Source organism: Mandrillus leucophaeus, unplaced genomic scaffold (assembly GCF_000951045.1).
Source record: "Mandrillus leucophaeus isolate KB7577 unplaced genomic scaffold, Mleu.le_1.0 Scaffold686, whole genome shotgun sequence".
In the NCBI taxonomy this organism is placed as follows: domain Eukaryota; kingdom Metazoa; phylum Chordata; class Mammalia; order Primates; family Cercopithecidae; genus Mandrillus; species Mandrillus leucophaeus.
In genome coordinates, this window is record NW_012107430.1 from 870,460 (window position 1) to 890,725 (window position 20,266).

At 40.2% G+C, this 20,266-nt stretch overlaps 1 protein-coding gene across 1 annotated transcript in view; it reads left to right on the forward strand.

Moving 5' to 3' along the window:
- Positions 1-14,240, forward strand: part of TM7SF3 (transmembrane 7 superfamily member 3) — a 42,361-nt gene extending 28,121 nt beyond the window's left edge. Inside the window, exons 7-12 of the mRNA XM_012002406.1 lie at positions 4,628-4,714; positions 6,847-6,927; positions 7,555-7,707; positions 11,225-11,322; positions 11,914-12,076; positions 13,653-14,240. Of these exons, the coding sequence (XP_011857796.1) occupies positions 4,628-4,714; positions 6,847-6,927; positions 7,555-7,707; positions 11,225-11,322; positions 11,914-12,076; positions 13,653-13,915 (845 nt within the window). The 3' untranslated portion in view covers positions 13,916-14,240. The remainder of the gene's footprint in view (positions 1-4,627; positions 4,715-6,846; positions 6,928-7,554; positions 7,708-11,224; positions 11,323-11,913; positions 12,077-13,652) is intronic.
- The last annotated feature ends 6,026 nt before the right edge of the window (positions 14,241-20,266 follow it).

The window sequence follows — 20,266 nt, forward strand, 5'->3', positions numbered from 1 at the left end:
GGCCTCCCAAAGTGCTGGGATTACAGGCGAGAGCCACTGTGCCTGGCCAACTGTTCCTTTTTTAAAGTGTCTTTAGGGAAAATACTTCGAGTGTCAGTAAATATCCCATTCTCAAACTCTCACTTCCTAGTTTTGGCATCCAGTGATCTTTGCCTGAAACATTTATTACTAGGTGGTTGCCAAATGGTGTTTTTCTAATGTATCACTCCTTCTATGTTTATTTGTTGCCATTCTACTCTAAGGAAGAGTTTTCCCTCCCCTCCCATTTATTTATCCATGTGTTTATTTTAAGCCTGGACCTGTAGATTCCTATTTTATTCTCTGGATGAAATCCTTTACTGTCATTTATTTTCACGTTCAAATTGTCCCAGATTTGGCTCATGAGTGGCTGGATATGTTTGGAGTACAGTGTACTGATGGATTGGATGAGGGGTTTGAGAGAAAGAGGTGTAAAGGACTTTGTAGGTTTTGGCCTGAGCAACTGGAGAGAGAGCGCAACCATTCACTGAGGTGGGAAGGACTGTTGGAGGAGAAGGTTGGGAGGATACATTGAGAGTTCAGTTTTGGACAAGTTCAGTTTGAGAACCCTAGTGAACGTTTATGTGCAGATGTTTAACTGATGGTTGATTATATATATAAAAGCCTGGAATTCAGAGGAAAGTCTTAGCTGGAGAGCATCTTGGAAGTCTTCAGACTGAATATATGGCATTTAAAGCCTCATGCTAGATGGTGTTATCTATAAAGGGGTGGCAGAGATGGAAGGGGAGGCAAGAGAGGCAGGCACACTCAGTGTGACTTAGAGAAAAGGGAGGGGTCTGAGGACTGAGCCCTGGGTACTCCAGTGTTTAGAGCTCAGGAAATTGAAGATCCTACCAATGGGCTGAGCCAGATTGGTAAAAGGAAAGTGATGTTTGTTGAAGCCAAGGGGAGATGGTATTGCACGGAAGAGAGAGCGATCAACTTTGCGAATGCTGCTGATAGGTCAGCTAAGAAAGAGGCTGAAAATGACCCTTGGATTTAGCAACATGGAGGCCATTGGTACCAGTGAGAGCTGTTGCAGTGGAGAGGTGGGGTGGGAGCCTGACAGGAGCATGTTCAAGAACAAATGGGAGCTAGGAGCACAGAAATTGGAGAAAGTTCAAGTAGCTCTTTCAAGGAGCTTTGCTCTGAAGAAGAAAGTCTATTAGTTGTGTTCAAGCCAGAGATTATGGTTCTCTCCCTCTGCTAGAGCCATACCCCACTGTTAAAGAAAAAAAAAATCAGTGACACTAGTTAAAGCACAGTGAGGAAGATTTTATTCAAGGTAGGGGGTAGTATTACAATAGGCACAGGGACCACCGTGATGGAATTTTGCAGTGGGGAAGAAAGATTGGGCTCAACTCCTGAGTACAACATGGGCTAGTGGGAATTTGTAGCCACGGAGCAGGGTGGGAGTCAGTGGATGGAAAATTTCTAAGGGGAAACATGAGGGGCAAGGGGGCATTCTGTCTGCACTGACCTAAGGGGATTCTTACTGAAGACAGACCACGGTGGTCAGACATCACCTGGGGGTTGGATGGTGGAGGGTGAAGAACTCGATTAGATATCGAGGGTGATTTGATATCAAGCATAGGGGATTCTTGCTAAGTTGGCTTATCAGAGTTCTTGCTGAAGCTGGATTTTACAAAGATGTGCTCAGATGGGCCTAGGAGGGGGTTCAGGAGACTGACTGAAATTTAGCCAAGCAAAGACTCTTTGTCACCACTCAGTCTTCCACTCTAGACAATCTTCCACTCAAGATCCTTGAGGGATACAATGCAAGAGACCTAGGCAGATGTAAGTTTATGTGTGTGTGTGTGTGTGTATATATATATATATTTTTTTTTTTTTTGAGAGAGTCTCACTCTTGTCACCCAGGCTGGAGTACAGTGGCATGATCTCGGCTCACTGCAACTACCGCCTCCTAGGTTCAAATAATTCTCGTGCCTCAGCCTCCAGAGTATCTGGGATTATAGGCGTGCACCACCATGCCCTGCTGATTTTTCGCATTTTTAGTAGAGACCTGACCAACCATATTGGCCAGGTTGGTCTTGAACTCCTGACCTCAGGTGATCTGCCCTTGGCCTCCCAAAGTCCTGGGACTACAGGTGTATGCCACCTCGCCTGGCTAATTTTTGTATTTTTAGTTGAGACAGGAGTTTACCATGTTGGCCAGGCTGGTCTTGAACTCCTGGACTCAAGTGATTCACCCGCCTCAGCCTCCCAAAGTGCTGGGATTACAGGTGTGAGCCACTGCGCCTGGCCCTGTATTTTTAACCCATGAACTGAAGTATGTCTCGGTTCCCCCATTTCTTTCCCTTGAACCCTCCATACAAAAGCCGCTTCTAAATAGAAAGCCCCCCAGGCCTGTCTCTCTCTCTTAGGCTTAGGAGACAGAGAGCTCTGAGCCAGTTGTTCTTCCCGCCCAAAGTTGAACCTTCCTAGTGGTGTTGGTTCTATTTTTACTCTCATTTTCACAATTGATGAGTACTTGGGTGCTTTTCCTGAGCTTGGAATAGGAAGGCTATATCCATATTACCTCCTAACTAAAACCTTGCCCTGTGGTTCATAACCCTTAGCAATACTGTCATAGTTAAAGACACTTTAACCTTCGACTTGCTCCTGTCCTAGTCTATTCACTCCTTTCGTTCCCCAAAGTGACTGCCTGTTTTATGTCTTGTTTTATCGTAGATTCTGCTTTTGATGAAACCTTCCATACCCTCTCACTTTACTTGTAGACTTGTTTCTCTCCTTCCTTCCTGGTATTGTGATAAGGGATTTAGTTCCCCTGTAATGTTATGGAAGAATATCTAACTGTGTCTTAGTTTTTATTGGGTTGGAAGACCTTGCTGTCTTGGTGATTATACTTGCTGAAGAGTTCCACGGGATTTTCGTTTGAGAAAATCATCCCAGCGAATTTAATGGTTTTGGTGTAAAACTTAAATTCTAGAACGATAGTCAACCACAGGTCTGAAATAAACAGAATGTGGTGTTTTTATCTTTCGTTTAATGTTTCTGGGGTTTTTTTGTTTGTTTGTTTTTTGTTTTTTGAGATGGAGTCTGGCTGCGACACCCGGGCTGGAGTGCAATGGCCTGATCTTGGCTCACTGCAACCTCTGCTTCCCGGGTTCAAGCAATTCTCCTGCCTCGGCCTCCGGAATAGCTGGGACTACAGGCATGTGTTACCAGGCCTGGCTAATTTTTGTATTTTTAGTAGAGATGGGGGGGATCTCACCATGTTGGCCAGGCTGGTCTCCTGACCTCAAGTGATCGCCCACCTCGGCCTCCCAAAGTGCTGGGATTACAGGTGTGAGCCACTGCGTGCAGCCATCGTTTAATCTTTCTTATGGGCTCCTTATTCTCAGAAAAGCTGATATGTAGGCATATACTATCCCCTGTGAATTCTGCTCTTCTGTCTTGTGTTTCTTATTTTACTGTATGTCTTCATGGTTTCTCCATTCTGAACACTGTTAGGCATTTTATGTATTTTGATTTGTAGCAACCTTGTTATATTTTAGCATGAGATTGTATAGATGTTTTGGTTTTTCATTCAGGGATTATTTTCTTGCATTTATCTCTGAGGAGTCATGGAGTCATGATGGTGGGTGATGAATTTAGTGAGCATATTTTTCTCTTCAGTAAACTAAATGATACCATGCTTCATTATTGGTTGTAATACAACATTTTTCTCCAAGGCAATATATATAATTGAGAAGACTGTAGTAGTTTGTGTATGTGTGACTTACACATGTAATACATGTTTTTAAATTGTGCGTTTTGGTTTAAATTTTTTATTGTGAAAAACTTCAGCGAACCTCCATATACCAATTATCCAGCCTTAACAATTTTGATTTATGGCCATTATCTTGTTTCAGCTGTGCTCTACCTGCTTCTCTGCCTCTCCACCTCATCACCCTCCTTTATCACTTGATAATTTTAAAGCAAATCCCTGGTCATCATGTTACTCACAAATATTTCAGTATGTATGCCTTAAAGATAAGCACTTAAAAAATAGAACCACAGTGTCATTAACATAATTTTCATTTTAAAATATTGAAAATATTTCATTAATAGCATCAGATTAACAGCCAGAGTTTGCTTCTGGAGTCATCTCAATTGTTTTCCACAGTTTGTTTGAATCGAGTTTCAGATGAGATCTATACATAGTATTCAGTTGATGTATCTTTTAAATCTCTTTTAACCTGTATTTTCCCTCCATCTCCCCCACCGCCTCCTCCCCACTCCCCGCCACCTTTTGTCCATGCAGTTTATTTTTTGAAGAAACAGGATTATTTGTTCTAGGAACACTCTCTCTCTCTTTCTCTCCACTCTACCCAGGAATATGTCATAGGAAGTGTTCCATACCTCTTTCAGCAAGCATATATTGTCTGGATTCTCTTTTTGTTATAGCAGCAGTTGTTGATATTGATTGTCTACATAGGTTCATTCATTAGGGGTGGCAAGGGTATTTTAAAGATAAATTTGTAATATACATGTATGGGATAAATTATGTCAGTTCACTTAGCTTTTTTGATGAAGGCATTCTATAAATATTAATACAAAGTATCAAATTGGATGTATTATCCACTAAATTTTCATTATTTTGTAGGAAGAGTGTCTTCCAAAGTGTTCTTCACTCTTTTCGCCCTGCTTGGTTTCTTCATTTGTTTCTTTGGACACAGATTCTGGAAAACAGGTATTATGTCCAATGTAGTTGCTGTTTCCATTTTGCGGTCTTTTCTCTTTAATGTTGCCGGGGAATGACTTGTAGGGAGAGTAAGCACTTATTTATCTCTATTATCTTCATAGATTTGTAGCTGGGGTCTGTAGTCATGAGTCTACTGAGTTGTACTGCATTTTTATTTTTTTCTCTTCTCCCTACAGTGGAGTATAACCTTCTCATTAACAGGGGAATACAATTATGCAGTGAATTTTATCAGCTGCTAGATCTGTTAGTTGACTAAAGATAACCAAGATTAGATATTGGTTGTCAGGGTCAGGCTTAGTGGCTCATGCCTGTAATCCCAGCACTTTGGGAAACTGAGGTGAGAGGACTATGTGGGGCCAGGAGTTTGAGACCAGTCTAGGCAACATAGTGAGATGCCTTCTCTACCAAAAAGAGAAAAGTTGGGGCTGGGTGTGGTGGTTCACACCTGTAATCCCAGCACTTTGGGAGGCTGAGGCAGGCAGATTACTTGAGCTCAGGAGTTTGAGACCAACCTGGGTAACTCGGTGAGACCCTGTCTCTCCCAAAAATACAAAAAAATAGCCAGGCTTGATGGTGTGTGCCTGTAGTCCCTGCTACATGGGGAGGCTGAGGTGGGAGGATTGCTTAAGCCTGGGAGATGGAGGTTGCAGTGAACCAAGATGGTGCCACTGCACTCCAGCCTGGATGACAGTGAGATTCTGTCTCAAAAAAAAAAAAAAGTTGGTTGTCTTTGTAAAAATATGTGTGGATTGTGGTGATGGCAACTGACTTGGTGTCGCACGAATCAAGCTATGGGGCTGCAGTGTATAGTGAGTTTGAAATGTCTGCTCAGACCTGAGAGATTCAGATGCCAAAGGGAACGCCAGCATCTACATCCGTGAAACACATTGAAGAACTGGGATGTAAATCATGCTCACTGAATTGGTTTGAATTATTTGGGCTGCCTTTTATATAAGTGATGTTTTTGATTACTAAAAAATCCTTATTTAATCAACAAGGTGTATAACTGAGAATCAAGGTAGCTCAACTGTAATCCTGATCTAATAAAGCTCTTTAAACTTGTCTCAAATTGTTTGAAATAGCAACTCCTTTCCTGCTGTTATGACACTTTTTTTTATTAATTGGGAAGAGAGTATTGTGAAGAATATATAATGTCTCAACATGTAGATTGATTCTGTAACAAAGAACTTAGTTGCTAAGCTGTGGTCTCAAAGTTATCACTAGCTGTTTTTTTTCTTTTTGAAGAGATGGAGTCTCACCGTGTCTCCTAGGCTGGTGTGCAGTGTAGTGGCTGTTCACAGGTACAATCATAGTGCACTACAGCCTCAAATTCCTAGCCTCAAGTGATCCTCCCACCTCAGCCTCCCAAGTAGCTGAGACTACAGGCACAAGCCACCATGCCCCACTCTGGGTTTTTTTGATATGTTGATATGTATCATTTTATATTTATTGAAACTGAGATACAGTACAAGTATTACCAAGAACAACTGTGAAGAATTTAAGAAAATAGGTAGAGCTGTGGCCTCCATGATCAGGATTAGGCTTATTTGTGGGAACAAAGTTATCTGTATGCTTGCATTACCAGCTGTTTTAATGGATGAAGGTAATGATTGATCATTCTAAACAGGATAGGATGAATTAAAAGAAGATAAAAAAGTTATATTTTGCTTTGGAACAGTTTGGGTTTCTTTTACCTTTTACGTTTTGTTTTTACTTACAAAACTATTAAAATGTGTAATTTCATACCAGACACACGTGACAAAGTGCTATTCTTGTTTTAAGCAGAAAAAGTAAATATATTAAAATGAGCTATGAAATGAACAAATAACCATTTAACAATGGAAACTGACCTATATACAAGAAAGTGTATCCTGTAGTTAGTACTTCAATATTGTATCTGTTTAATAATAACTACTCCCATGACTGCTGAATTTCTTCTGCCTTTCAGATGTTTTTTTTCCTCTGAATGCTGTAACATGTAAATTCCAGGAGCTTAAGCATGTATTTGTAGATTAAGCATGTATTTGTAGATTAACTATTTAAATTGCACTGTAAAAAGAGTGCCTAACCATAGCTTTTGTTGTTTTGCTTTTTTCCTTTCCTGGTGGTTTGTCACTTAGAATTATTCTTCATAGGCTTTATCATCATGGGATTCTTCTTTTACATACTGATTACAAGACTGACACCTATCAAGTATGATGGTAAGTGAAAATTGTATAGTTTAACTGGGTATTCAAGAAGGCAGGTGCTGTGTTTTACTTTACCTTTCCTTCTACAGTTTGGCCTGCATTGTGTGTGACAGCCTGTTACGCGTATAAAATAATGGTCCACCTAGGCTCTGAACACCTTTTCTGAACTACTCATTCAGACCTTCTGGGTTTTTAATCTGTATGGTGAATTCCTTGGTACTTAGGGAAAGGAGGATCCATGTTGATTATAGACCTGTGTTCTGGTTATGTGATATGTTGAAGATAGGAGATGTACAGCAAGCAAAATGTTGAGGTTTTCTTTACCTGAAAACAGACACCCCCCTGCCCCATTACATTTGACAGAATGCTTGTCACCTTTTCCTTCGCAATCCCAATTTATTGACAAGCCAAGCCTGTCACTGGTCCTGTGCGGTTTAGCTCCCTGGCTAATTTCCTTGTCTCAGCCCAGACCCCTCCCTAGAGAGGGTTGCTCAATCCTGGCTTCGTGGCGCCACTGAAGAGCCCTCGGTGCCTGACCTACAGAAAGCTGAAGCTGGCGTTGGTAACGGTATTGTATGTCTAAGGCACGCAGTTGGAAGTACTGCCGGTGATCCAGCAGTTCATCCTCTCTCTGTGCAGTGCGTCTGATTCTGACAGCTGTCGCTGGAAGCGTCGGTGGGATGTTCTTGGTAGCTGTGTGGTGGCGATTTGGAATCCTCTCGATCTGCATGCTCTGTGTTGGACTAGTGCTGGGGTTCCTCATCTCATCAGTGACTTTCTTTACTCCACTGGGTAAGCAATAAGTAACTGATGTTTTGTGTGTTTGAGTCACTGTTTGAATACTGCCTAATTGGATTTGCATCCTGGAGTGGCATTGCATGTCAATGCTGCTTCTGTGGAGTTCTGCAGATGCATTGATGGTGTGACACTGTCAGACAGCACCCGTACCAGTAAAAGTCCCTGCTTCCTCAAAGGCACATTAGATGAAATATAGAAGGTCTTTAGAGGTAGCTTTGTATCTGTTTGTTGTGTTAAGGGGTGTGTGTTTATTAGAAATAATGGAGGTAAAGGGGCACTGCTCTGATGGCGGCTGAGTTGGGGAACCTGGTACTTTGTTTCTGGTCTTGTACCCTCAACTTCCACTCCCACCCTTTGCCAAACCCCAGGTGTCCCTGAGGTACTTAATCACCCTGGGGCAGTAGCACAGGGATGGTTCTGGGGTTTTTTTGGTGTTTTTTTAAAAAGTAATTCAATTGCTATCAGTTTTTAAAATCTGGTTAACTTATAAGTTAACTTTCTTTGCCATTGTTTAATAATTTACATTTCCTGATTGTTGTCAAAAACAAAGTATCTGTACTCAAAAGTATTCTATTTGGCTGTTTCCTTTCTGTGACAGTGTTCTTAAAACACTAGAATAAAGTTGATGGGACTTTAGATATAAAAATAGCCATTTCATGAGACTGTCAACTCTATAGAGAATGCAGGATATAATGGAGTACAAGTCATGTGTCCCTTATCTCCCTGAAGATTTTTTTTTTCTAAGACTACAGAGAATTGACAACCTGTGTTTACTGTCTAAAGCCCTTTGTTCTGACTTTAGCAAACCTAGAGGCAAGCATATTCCTTCTGGCCCTGCTACAGGTAGCCTTTTATCTGGATAGTCTGATGAAAAGCAGTGTTGTGTAGGCTCAGCTAAATGACAGATTCACATGGGGATGTTTTGGAAAATACAGATTCAAGGCTCTACCCAAGATGTGCTAAATAAAATACTACCTAATGACTGGGCATGGTGGCTCATGCCTATAATCCCAGCACTTTGGGAGACCAAGTGGGAGGATTACTTGAGCTCGAGTTTGAGACCAGCCTGGGCAACATAGTGAGTCCCCATCTCTACTGGAAAAAAAAAAAATAGCCAGGTGTTGTAGTGCACGCCCGTGGGCTCAGCTACCCTGGGAGGCTGAGGCTAGAGGATGCTTGAACCTGAGAGGTTGAGGCTGCAGTGAGCTATCATGGTGCCACTGCACTCCGGCCTGGGCGACTGAACAAGACTCTGTCTCAAAACAAAACAAAAAGACCACAAAAACCAACTATTACTTAATGGGCTTCCCCGCTTTCGTTAACGCTTAGAGGATGGAGAGATGATAGGTTAGAATTTCTATTAATTTAATGTACTTTTCATGAGTTGAATGAGCATAAATTATACAGTCAGGAAAAAACCCTCCATATGCGTTCTGGCTCTGTCACTAGTTCTCTTTCTAGCTTATAACCTTGGACAAGGTATTGAAACTTTGTTCCATCATCTGTGAAACGATCTGATAGGATAGATGTGAGGAATGAGAAAACAGAAGTAAAGAGGTCTCTTAATTTTCATCTTTATAAAAGTCTAGAGCAGTTGTCTCTAAACTTTTTGACATACTATTCCTATTGTTAAAAATTATTTTAGCGTATTCCCTTTATATATGTTTATTTATGAACTATCTCATAGCTCAAGGACAGAGTGATCATCTCCTCACTGCTAGTGGGTGCAAACCCATATTTTTATTTTTTAGAGACAAGATCTCTTTATGTCACCCATGCTGGACTGCAGTGACACTATCATAGCTCACTGCAACCTCAAACTCCAAGGCTCAAGCCATCCTCTTACCTCAGCCTCCCAAGTAGCTAGGACTACAGGTGTGTGCTGCCATACCTGCTAATTTTTTATTTTTAGTAGAGACAGAGTTTCACTGTTACCTACGGTGGTCTGAAACTGGGCTCAGGCAGCCCTCCCACCTTGGTCTCCCAAAGTGTTGGTATTACAGGCTTGAGCCACTGCACGTGACCTACATACACACACACGAAATATATATATATATATATGTGTATATATATATATATATATATATTTTTTTTTTTTTTCCGTGAGACGAAGTCTCACTCTGTCTCTCTGGGTAGAGTGCAGTGGCGCAGTCTTGGTTCACTGCACCCTCCACCTCCCGAGTTCAAGTGATTTTCCTGCCTCAGCCTCCCGAGTAGCTGGGACTACAGGTACGCACTACCACGTCCAGCTAATTTTTATATTTTTAGTAGAAATGGGGTTTCTCCATATTGGCGAGGCTGGTCTCAAACTCCTGACCTCAAGTGATCTGCTCGCCTCAGCCTCCCAAAGTATTGGGATTACAGGTGTGAGCCACCATGCCCGGCCAGGAGGCCTATGCATATTTTTAAGCATAAGCATTTGAAAAATATTTGGCTGACCGCTACAATCTGATTAGATTGTTAGTTTTCACCTTATGTGGGAAGCAATGAGCTTATTCTCAGAAAGGGTCCGTTCTTCATATGCATACATCATAACTGTTTTTAATACCTAGATTTCTTGAAAGCCTTTTAAAAAAAAGCCATGTATATATTTTGTAAAGGTGAATTTATAGTTAAACTAGAGAATATAATCTGTAAGTTCACCTCAATGGCATGTTGCTGTTGGCTTCAGAGAATATGGAGTCCCAAGGTCCAATCCTGTAGCCGAGGGACTCCCACTCTTCCACTCTGACCTGGATATGTAGGTCTTGAGGCATGGGGCCATTTACAGATGGACTGAACGGTGGTGCCAGTGTCAGTATTAAACAGCAGTCAGGCTATTCTTGCTTTTTAAACTTAATTTATAAAGAGGAGTTCTTATATATTTGTTCTGGGTCAGCCTAAGTTGTGCAGCATTTTAGAGTCCAGCAGCAGGAGAAGGGTTTAGGAAGAGCAGATGGTTGGTTGGTTCCTCTTTCCTGATACGTGAGGAAATCATACGTCACAGTGTGCAGTGGCATGACAGGACATGCTTTGATGGTAAAAATCTGTTAAGTGGATTTGCTGTTTACATTGGGTTCATGGCTTAACTTCTTAACTTTGAATGCCTTTTATTTATATTTTTTTATTTTGCAGTACAAAATCATGAAGTCAGAAATGTAGAGCTAACGGTTGATTTAGAGCTTGGAGATATAATTCAATGTCGTTTTGAGGGTTAGGAAACTGAGGCTCAAGTTCATAGAGCTAGTGAATGGAAGAACTTGGGCTATTCCAGTCTCTTCTAAATGATTGTTAATAAATGTGCAGAGCATTGACCTGCTTGATTCCCCCCACCCACTTTCTAGAACACATCCTTCAAAGAAGATTGTATTGACAGTTAAATGAAGAAAATTAGAATTCATTTCTAGTTGCCAACATATTCCCTGGTTGTTACTTTAAGCCTTTGATGTATATGTGTGTTCATATGTTCCAAGAAACTAAATCTAACTTGGTAAAGCTGTTGTTTACTCTTAGTTTCTTTTTGCTTTTTCAGGAAACCTAAAGATTTTTCATGATGATGGTGTATTCTGGGTCACTTTCTCTTGCATAGCTATCCTCATTCCAGTAGTTTTCATGGGCTGCCTAAGAATAGTAAGTGTTTCATCAAAAGTTAGATTTATTCATTATGTTATCCTGTGTTCAGCTGATCACTTATTTCATCATTTTGCATGTTTACTGGGGAGGGCTGTGTTATCTGTATCAGATGATTGCTTCTAAATAGCCTTGTTACTATGAAAGCAAAGGAAATTCTATTTATGATTACCACATGGTGTTTGGCTTTTTCCCCCCATCAAATGGAGCATCCCAGTCAGTATGCTTTTAAGTGGGAGCAGAGAAGGTAGTGCTTACTCTAGTACACCAACCCGATGGGTCATTAGTTTCAGCTGGCTTCAGAAGAGTGATTCTTCCTCTAATTAGATTTTATTGTTGAAGTTCCTTCACAGGGAAGATGTTTTCCATAGTATTTGGATAAGCTGAACTGTGTTTTAAGAACTCATATGGATGTTGAAGGTTGTTTTCAGTTTATCTTTCCGGGGAACTTCCGTTCAGCTCTGAGTGGGTCTGGTCCCTTTTCATGCCTGAGGGAGCAGATGTGATTTCCTGTGACTGAAGCCAGTGGAGGGTTAGAAACTATTTTTGTTCTACCATGGATGATGCCTAAACTCTTCCACTCTTCCACAGCTGAACATACTGACCTGTGGAGTCATTGGCTCCTATTCGGTGGTTTTAGCCGTTGGCAGTTACTTGTCCACAAGCCTTTCCTACATCACTTTGAATGTACTCAAGAGAGCGCTCAACAAGGATTTCCACAGAGCTTTCACAAATGTGCCTTTTCAAACTAATGGTAAGACTCTTAAATCCAAAAACCAGTGTGACAGCACAGTAGGAGTCTTGACCCACCTATGCTAACCAGAGCACTTGGAGACTAAATTTAAAGAAAGTCAACTGGGACAAAAGGAGGGAACACAGCATAACAATGCTGTGAGAACCCTCCGTGATGATAACTTAGGATCGTGGGAGCAAAGCATTTAAAATTTTAAGATGAAGATAAAAATCTACTCAATGAATTTCCTTAAGAAATTTCCAAGATTATTTAGGTTTACCTGGTCATTCTCAGTGGGGAGAAAAATGCTGACAGTAAAGACATTTGACACTTATGGGTGGGGATGGAATGAGGGATGAGAATGACAATCTGATTGAATTTTAAGTTATTCCCTTGTTTCCCTCCTTTAATGAAACATGCAGTTTGCTAGTTGAAAGAGTTTTTAATTAGTAAGCATGTAGTTTCCCTCACTTGTAAGATTCTATCCATTACAGATTTTCTATAAATTTTTTGAAGAAAAAAATGACTGCCACATGAATTGTTCAGATTGTAAGATACATTGACTTCAGAAATGTTGAAGTGTGGAGAGTGAAAAAGCATGTCTTAGAATTGAAAATATATTGCATAAGCACAATTGTGATTGTTGCGATTTTATTTTAGGGCAAATCTTTCCCTCTACCATCCAGAGCTTTCCCTTTGGATAAGAGCTTGATGGTAGAGACCTCGAAATCCTCGAAAACCTTAAAACTCTTGCAAATTTTAAGTACCAGACAGTGTTTTGCCGAGCCTTCTACTAGAAGCTGAGTACTGGCCGGGCGCGGTGGCTTACGCCTGTAATCCCAGCACTTTGGGAGGCCGAGGTGGGTGGATCACGAGGTCAGGAGATCGAGACCATCCTGGCTAACACGGTGAAACCCCATCTCCACTAAAAATACAAAAAATTAGCCAAGCGTGGTGGTGGGTGCCTGTAGTCCCAGCTACTTGGGAGGCTGAGGTAGGAGAATGGTATGAACCCGGGAGACAGAGCTTGCAGTGAGCCAAGAGTGCGCCACTGTACTCTAGCCTGGGCGACAGAGCGAGACTCTATCTCAAAAAAACAAAACAAAACAAAAAACAGTACAATTGGTTGAATCTTTTCATGCGCTCCTATACCTACACTGTGAGTGCAGTAGGGCCCCATATGGAGTGGAATGGGAAAGAAATGAGCATGGTGGCATCTGATGTTCCATGACGTACATATGTGAAGTATAACTAGATCACTGCCTTCCTCCCTGAACTCCCTCTGAAAAAACACACAACCAACTGTGGGTACTTGTTACATAATGTTGGAAGGCCAAGGATCCAAACAACTGATTTTTTTACAACCTGTCTGGACTTTCAAATGCCTGTAATAGAAAAATCCTAGTTTCAAAAATAAGACTGTGGCTTCCCCACTGATTCCTTGGTTTGTAAGTGAGGAACTACATATGTGTTTGGACTAACTCACCAGAAAGTCTGTTAGAAAGGAAGATACAGATTTAGTCCATGAAGGGTTGTGTTATTATGTTAGATTTTAAAATACTAGAGTTCAAACTGTACTTTTTCTACTGTTTTTTAGACTTTATTATCCTGGCAGTATGGGGCATGCTGGCTGTAAGTGGAATTACATTACAGATTCGAAGAGAGAGAGGACGACCATTCTTCCCTCCCCACCCATACAAGTTATGGAAGCAAGAGAGAGAGCGCCGAGTTACGAACATTCTGGACCCTAGCTACCACATTCCTCCACTGAGAGAGAGGCTCTATGGCCGATTAACTCAGATCAAAGAGCTCTTCCAGAAGGAGCAGCCAGCTGGAGAGAGAACGCCCCTGCTTCTGTAGATGTCCAGGGGTTTGGTTAGTGTGCCTCAGCTTTGGAGTTCATGCCTGGAGTGATTCAGCAGTCTCTGGTGCAAGTCTAATAAGAGATCAGGCATATAGATCTGTGCTTTGCATAATATTATGGTGCCCTTATTGATATATGGTAAGGGTATACTAGGGGATTAGGATGATTCTAAGAGAATGAGAAAGATGGCCAAAAGGTTGGTGGTAGGGAGGCTTTTCCTTATTTCCAAATACTTGAGAAATTACCTTTTGGTTTACAAATCTATGATCAACTTATTCCATTAGATACATTTAAAAAATTAAAAACTGATTCTCCTGCAGAGCCCTGGTGTTTCTTTTTATAACCCCTTGAAACAAGTCTCTCACCTGAGTTTGTCTGAACTTTTGGAGGGAGTTTATTATTGAGTCTTTATTTGTGACAGTATTTGGACATTTAGGGATTTGATACTTAGGCCTTTGAATTTTAGAATACAAAAAGAGAAGCAGGCCAGGCATGGTGGCTCACACCTGTAATCGCAATTCTGGGAAGCCAAGGTGGGAGTATCGCTTGAGTCCAGGAGTTTGAGACCAACATGGGCAACGCGACAAGACCCCATCTCTACAAAAAAATTAAAAAATTAGCCAGGCATGGTGGCATGTGCCTACTCCCAGCTCCCAAGGAGACTGAGATAGAAGGATCTCTTGAGCCCTGAAGATTGAGGCTACAATAAGCCACTGCACTCCAGCTTGGGTGACAGAGACCCTATCTCAAAAAGCGAAAGAAAAAAACAAAAGCAACTTATTTTCTTACTAAAAGCAGTCTGATTACTTAGTTGCATGTCCTTCTTAGTATCATACATTATCCAAAAGTTACCCTTTTGTTTAAAAATTTTTAAATCGTGATAAAATACACATAAAATTTACCTTCTTATTCATGTTTAAGTGTACAATTCAGGAGGTTCCCTTTGTTTTTGCCTTTTATGGCTTAAAATGGTCATTGAAATAGCTAAATTATTATTTGAAAATAGGCCAATTTATATAGATAATAGAATTTTACAAGGGTGATTTATTTATATTCCAAATAAAGGCGCCCCCTTTTTTTCAAGGCCTTTTAAAATACTGTCAACAGGTGATCTTTAACTGCATTAGATGACATATGGCTTATGTTTGTTTTTAGGAAATAACCCCCACCTTAATCAATATTGCCTACCGGGTGCAGTGGCTCACGCCTATAATCGCAGCATTTTGGGAGGTCGAGGTGAATGGATCACCTGGGGTCAGGAGTTCAAGACCAGCCTGGCCAACATAGTGGTCTCTACTATATTCTAGTATAGTAGAATATATACTCCTATACCCCATCTCTACTAAAAATACAAAAATTAGCTGGGCATTGTAATGCAGGTGCCTGTAATCCCAGCTACTCAGGAGGCTGAGGCAGGAGAATTGCTTGAACCCAGGAGGCAGAGGTTGCAGTGAGCCAAGATCATGCCACTGCACTCCAGCCTTGGCAACAGAGTGAGACTCTGTCTCAAAATAAATAAATAAATAAATAAATAAATAAATAAATAAATAAGTAAGTCTATATTGCCATTAATAAGAAAACCTTAGAAAAATTTGTACTTCATAGTTCTTTCTGCTCAGTTAGCTGTGTTAGCATTAGTGTAAAATATAACTCTTAATAATTTCTTTTCTGTACAAAGCCTTTGTACAGAAAGGCTTCATCCTTAAAGTGATGAGGGTGGAGTCAAAAAGGATTCAGGCGTTTAGAGGAGCTGCTTTTCATTAAGACCTTGGAGAGTCCCCTCAGTTTTGACACCCTTGTTTCACCACAAGAAAGCACCCGACACCCTGGGTTGCATACTTACTACTCAGGGGCTTTCCCCCCAGCTTTCAGAGCACTAAATTATTGTGAGCTGGTGCCTCTGCAGGCCTGAGTATTAGGGTTGGTGAACGCTGTTGCATACACATTTGTGAGTTAACCACTGTTTAAATGATGCTGCTTTTTAAAGTTTTTTCAAAGTACAATAGATTTTCGAAGTTTCAGGTAACTGGAAAAATCTTTAACTTTTACTTTAAGTGTTTGGGGCAGGATAAAACAACATACAAAATATAAAACAATTTTTGCTTTGAAAAATTCAATGCAGGTGACCATTTACTGCTTATTCTGTAATGCTTACTGTCTATAACTAACTTCAGTAACACTGAAACTTGATGAAAAGTTTTTTTAAATTATTTACTGTAGGGACAAAGTTATATGGAATGTTTGTGAGTTGGTTTCTATACCATCTGAATGTACTGCCAGTGAAGACTGTAAAGACACAACACACTATTGGAGGGAGGATACAAATTGTTTAAAATTTTTCATAATTTGTGAATGATAAAAAGTTTGTATAGTTTTTATAATAAATCCCTATTTTGAAAAAAATGCTAAAAAGCTTCATTAAATACTTTCATAAATTTTTTCAGATTATATTTGTACAATAGCAACAAGACAAGGAATTTCATAGCTATAAAAAAGTTATTTAATATGGGCAAACAATATAGTTCTTCATTTTTAAAAAAATCACAAAGATAATTAACAGGAAGTGAAACCTGGGGCAATGTGTTAAAAGATTAATTTGGTGTTATTAGCACTTCAGGTGTGTCAAACTAAAGAAAAGTAGTAGTTTACAGGAAACGCTGTTGAACTGTTCTTTAAAATGTTTTCAGAAATTTCTGAAAATTTTATCTGTTATAGGTTAGCTACCAGATTGCCAAACCATACTAGGTATATTGTACCACAGGCCAGTTGAGTTTTCTGTAGCAGGTGAAATAGAAAACTGATTCCAACAAAGAAATTGCTAGAGTATTAAACCTTCAAAGGACTTTAGAGCTCATGTTCACTGACCTCTTTATTTAATACCTGAGGAAATTCTTAAATTAATGATATGAAGTCACAGAGTTATCAAGAAGTAACAGTGCTCAGACCAAAACTGGGATGCCTGACTCCCTATCCAAATGTACTTTACACTCGTCATGATGAAGATGTAAAGCACCAGGTATTTTCTATTTTCTTCTGCTGACGAATTAATAGGATGTTTCTAATATAAATATTACTTTTTATTGTTCTTTTTGAAAATTATTAATTTTACACAGTGATAGCATGTTTTTCCAAGTTAATTCTCTGAAGTAATGGACCATTTATTTCAAATGATTGGTACATAATATTTAAAATTTCCAATATCCGTATCTCCACAGCATCACCTGTAGAAACTTGGTCCAAAGTTCACTCCTAGGTGATGTACTTAATAACTGTTAGTACCATTCATTCAAACCCAGAGTTCTTGGCTCTAATTTCCTGAGAACAGGGACTTGCCCTAAGGCACAGCCCCTCATTGTACCCCAGCCCTTGTTGGGAGGGCAGCTATCTATGGTTTTCTGATAGATTAAGCTGTGCCCCCCAACAAATTTATATGTCAAATCCCTAACACCCAGTACCTCAGAATGTGACTTATTTGGAGATGGGGCCTTTAAAGAGGTTCCAAATTAAATTGAGACTATTAGAGTGGGTCCTAATCCAATCTGATTAGTGTCTTTGTAAGAAGGGGAGATTAGGGCACAGAAACACCAGGTGCATGTGCTCACAGGGGAAAGACAGTGTGAAGAACAACAAGAAGGTAGCCATCTGCAAGCAGAGGAAACCATCCCTGCTGGCACCTTGGTCATGAACTTCCAGCCTCCAGAACTGTGAAAAACGTATTTCTGTTGTTTAAGCCATTCAGTCAGTGGTATTTTGTTATGTCAAAAGAATTCACGTTGCAAACCTTTTTACCCTGATTGTTGATTGAAATGCCTCTTGGCAATTTGGCCATTGTATTTGCAAGGACCACTCTTTATGAAATTGACACAAAGAGGGGCTTAAGTTAGTGGGAACTCTGGACTTACCCAGGGACTACCATGTAATCATTACACTGGAGAGGCTGGTAGGTCTGGATCAAGCTTAAGATTTTTTAAAAAATTGTTATACAGGAGTGGTGTGGTGGCTCACACCTGTAATCCCAGCACTTTGAGAGGCCGAGGCAGGCAGATTACTTTAAGTCAGAAGTTCCAGATCAGCCTGGCCAACATGGTGAAACCCTATCTCTACTAAATATATATAAATATATATATATATAAATGAGCCAGGCATGATGGCACACACCTGTCAGCTACTTGGGAGGCTGAGGTGGAAGAATCACTTGAACCCAGAGGGTGAAGGCTGCAGTGAGCCAAGATTGCACTATTGCACGCCAGCCTGGGCAACAAAGCAAGACACTGTCTCAAAAAAATACATAAAAATTATATATATATGATAGTGAGGCTTTGACTTATATCTCACATTCACTCATTAAATATTTGTTGAGTTCCTGTATGCCAGGCAATGCCTTAAGCACTAGGAGATGGAAAACACAGGCATGGTCTTTGCTGTCTGGGACTGGAGTGAAGTGAGACAGATACTAAAACAGTTACACAAGATGTATAATATGCAATGAAAATGTATAATGGGGTAAGGGTAGAAAGTGGGATGCCAGGGAAGGAGTCCTTGAGGAAGTGACATTCCAGCTGAAACTTGGAGGTTGAGTAGGAGTAGCCAAAAGTATGTCCCGTGTAGGAGGGGGAGTATTAACAGAAGCCTCAAGGCCTCCCCTTCTCATTGTGGAGAGCTATAAAACCAACACATGCCAATTGTAACCTTGGGTCTGCAACCTAAGTTTAACTCTTCAAACCAAGTTTTGTTAAATCTCACACTGACAATGCTGATAACAAGGTTATCTTCCCATGTACAGAATAAGGATGAGACAAGATCAACCACTCTTCTGCCTACCCTGAGACAGATGGATAATTGAGTCTTTACTACCTTTTTTCAGTTTACCTTATCTTATATGAAACATAGATTTACTGAGCATTAATCAGAGCCTCACAAGAAGGTAATCATTTGCCTCACTGCCTAACCCCTCTCCCTTTTCCCTCCTCACTCTCTCCCGTAAATAATGAGTTTCCAAAACCCTCTTTAGAAAGCTCAGGTCACAGATGCTCATGTGACTTGCATTTTTTTCCCTGGCATGTCTTTAAACTTTGGCTCAATAAACCTGATTTATCAAAGACACTTGCCTCAGTCACTTTTTTTGGTTAACAAGTTTTCTGATTCACAAGAAACTTATGACCTCTAGGAAGACAAGAGGCTGTAGGAAGAGGTTTACTCTGAATTGCAAATTTTTTACTGTGCTAGATTTTTAAGTGTACATTTATTTTTTCATTTAAAAAATAAAACATGACCTAACAAACTTCTGGGAATTTGCATGCTAGAAATTACAATAAATAAAGGTATGTATATGGATGTTTACTGCAGCATTATTTTATGTTAAACTTTGCAAACTAAATAGCCATCAATTGGGGGAATTGATGAATAAATTACAAGTCCATAATGGTAGCTACAAAATGCTTGATTTATAGGCATCAGAAACTGACTGGCTAAACCATACAATTAGCTGGAAGAATACTGATGCTATTTGTTTCAGGACATTTCCCTGTATGCATCTGATTTTTACATATTTGTAATTATATATGTAATTTATGTTAAGCTTTTTAATGCAAATTTAGGTACTTTTTTCTTCCTGTTGCTAGCATCTTCAAGCCAGAGTGTAATCAACTGTATTGAGTGGATACTGATACTTAACTATTCCCCTACTGTACGATATTTAGGTTGACTCCAGTTTGTATACCTTAACACTACCATAATGTAGCTTTGACCAGGGGTAGCAGTGGAGGAGAGAAATGGTTGGATTCTGATATATTTGGAAGGAAGAGCCAACAACAGGATTTGCTGATGAACAGGATGCATGATATGAGAAAGTGGAGTCAAAGTTGCCTCCTAGGTTTTTGGCCTTAGCAACTCAAAGGATGGAGTTGTCATCAAGCAGGATGGGAAAGAGTGTGGAGAGGTTCTGGGAGATCTGGAGTTTGGCTTTAGACATCTTAAGCTTAAAATGTCTCTTTGACAGTCACAGCTGCATGAATCCGGGATGAGAGGTCTATGCTGGAACTGAATTTAGCAGCCATCAAGCATAGAGGTGGTATTTAATCATGAGACTGGGGGAGATCACCAAAGTCAGTAGAGATACTGCACAGAATAGGTATAAGGACTGAGCCCAATGGCTCTCTAATGTTAAGAGGTCAGAGAGAAGAAACAAAGGAGACTGAGGAGCAGCCAGTGAGGTAAAAGGAAAATGTCTCCTCAAATTCCAATTAGAAATTATCTTCATCAGTATTTTACTAAAAAATGTTCTATTTCACTCTGACAATGAAAAAAGGTAGTGACCACCAAGATTAAGTTATGGATCTATGATCTTC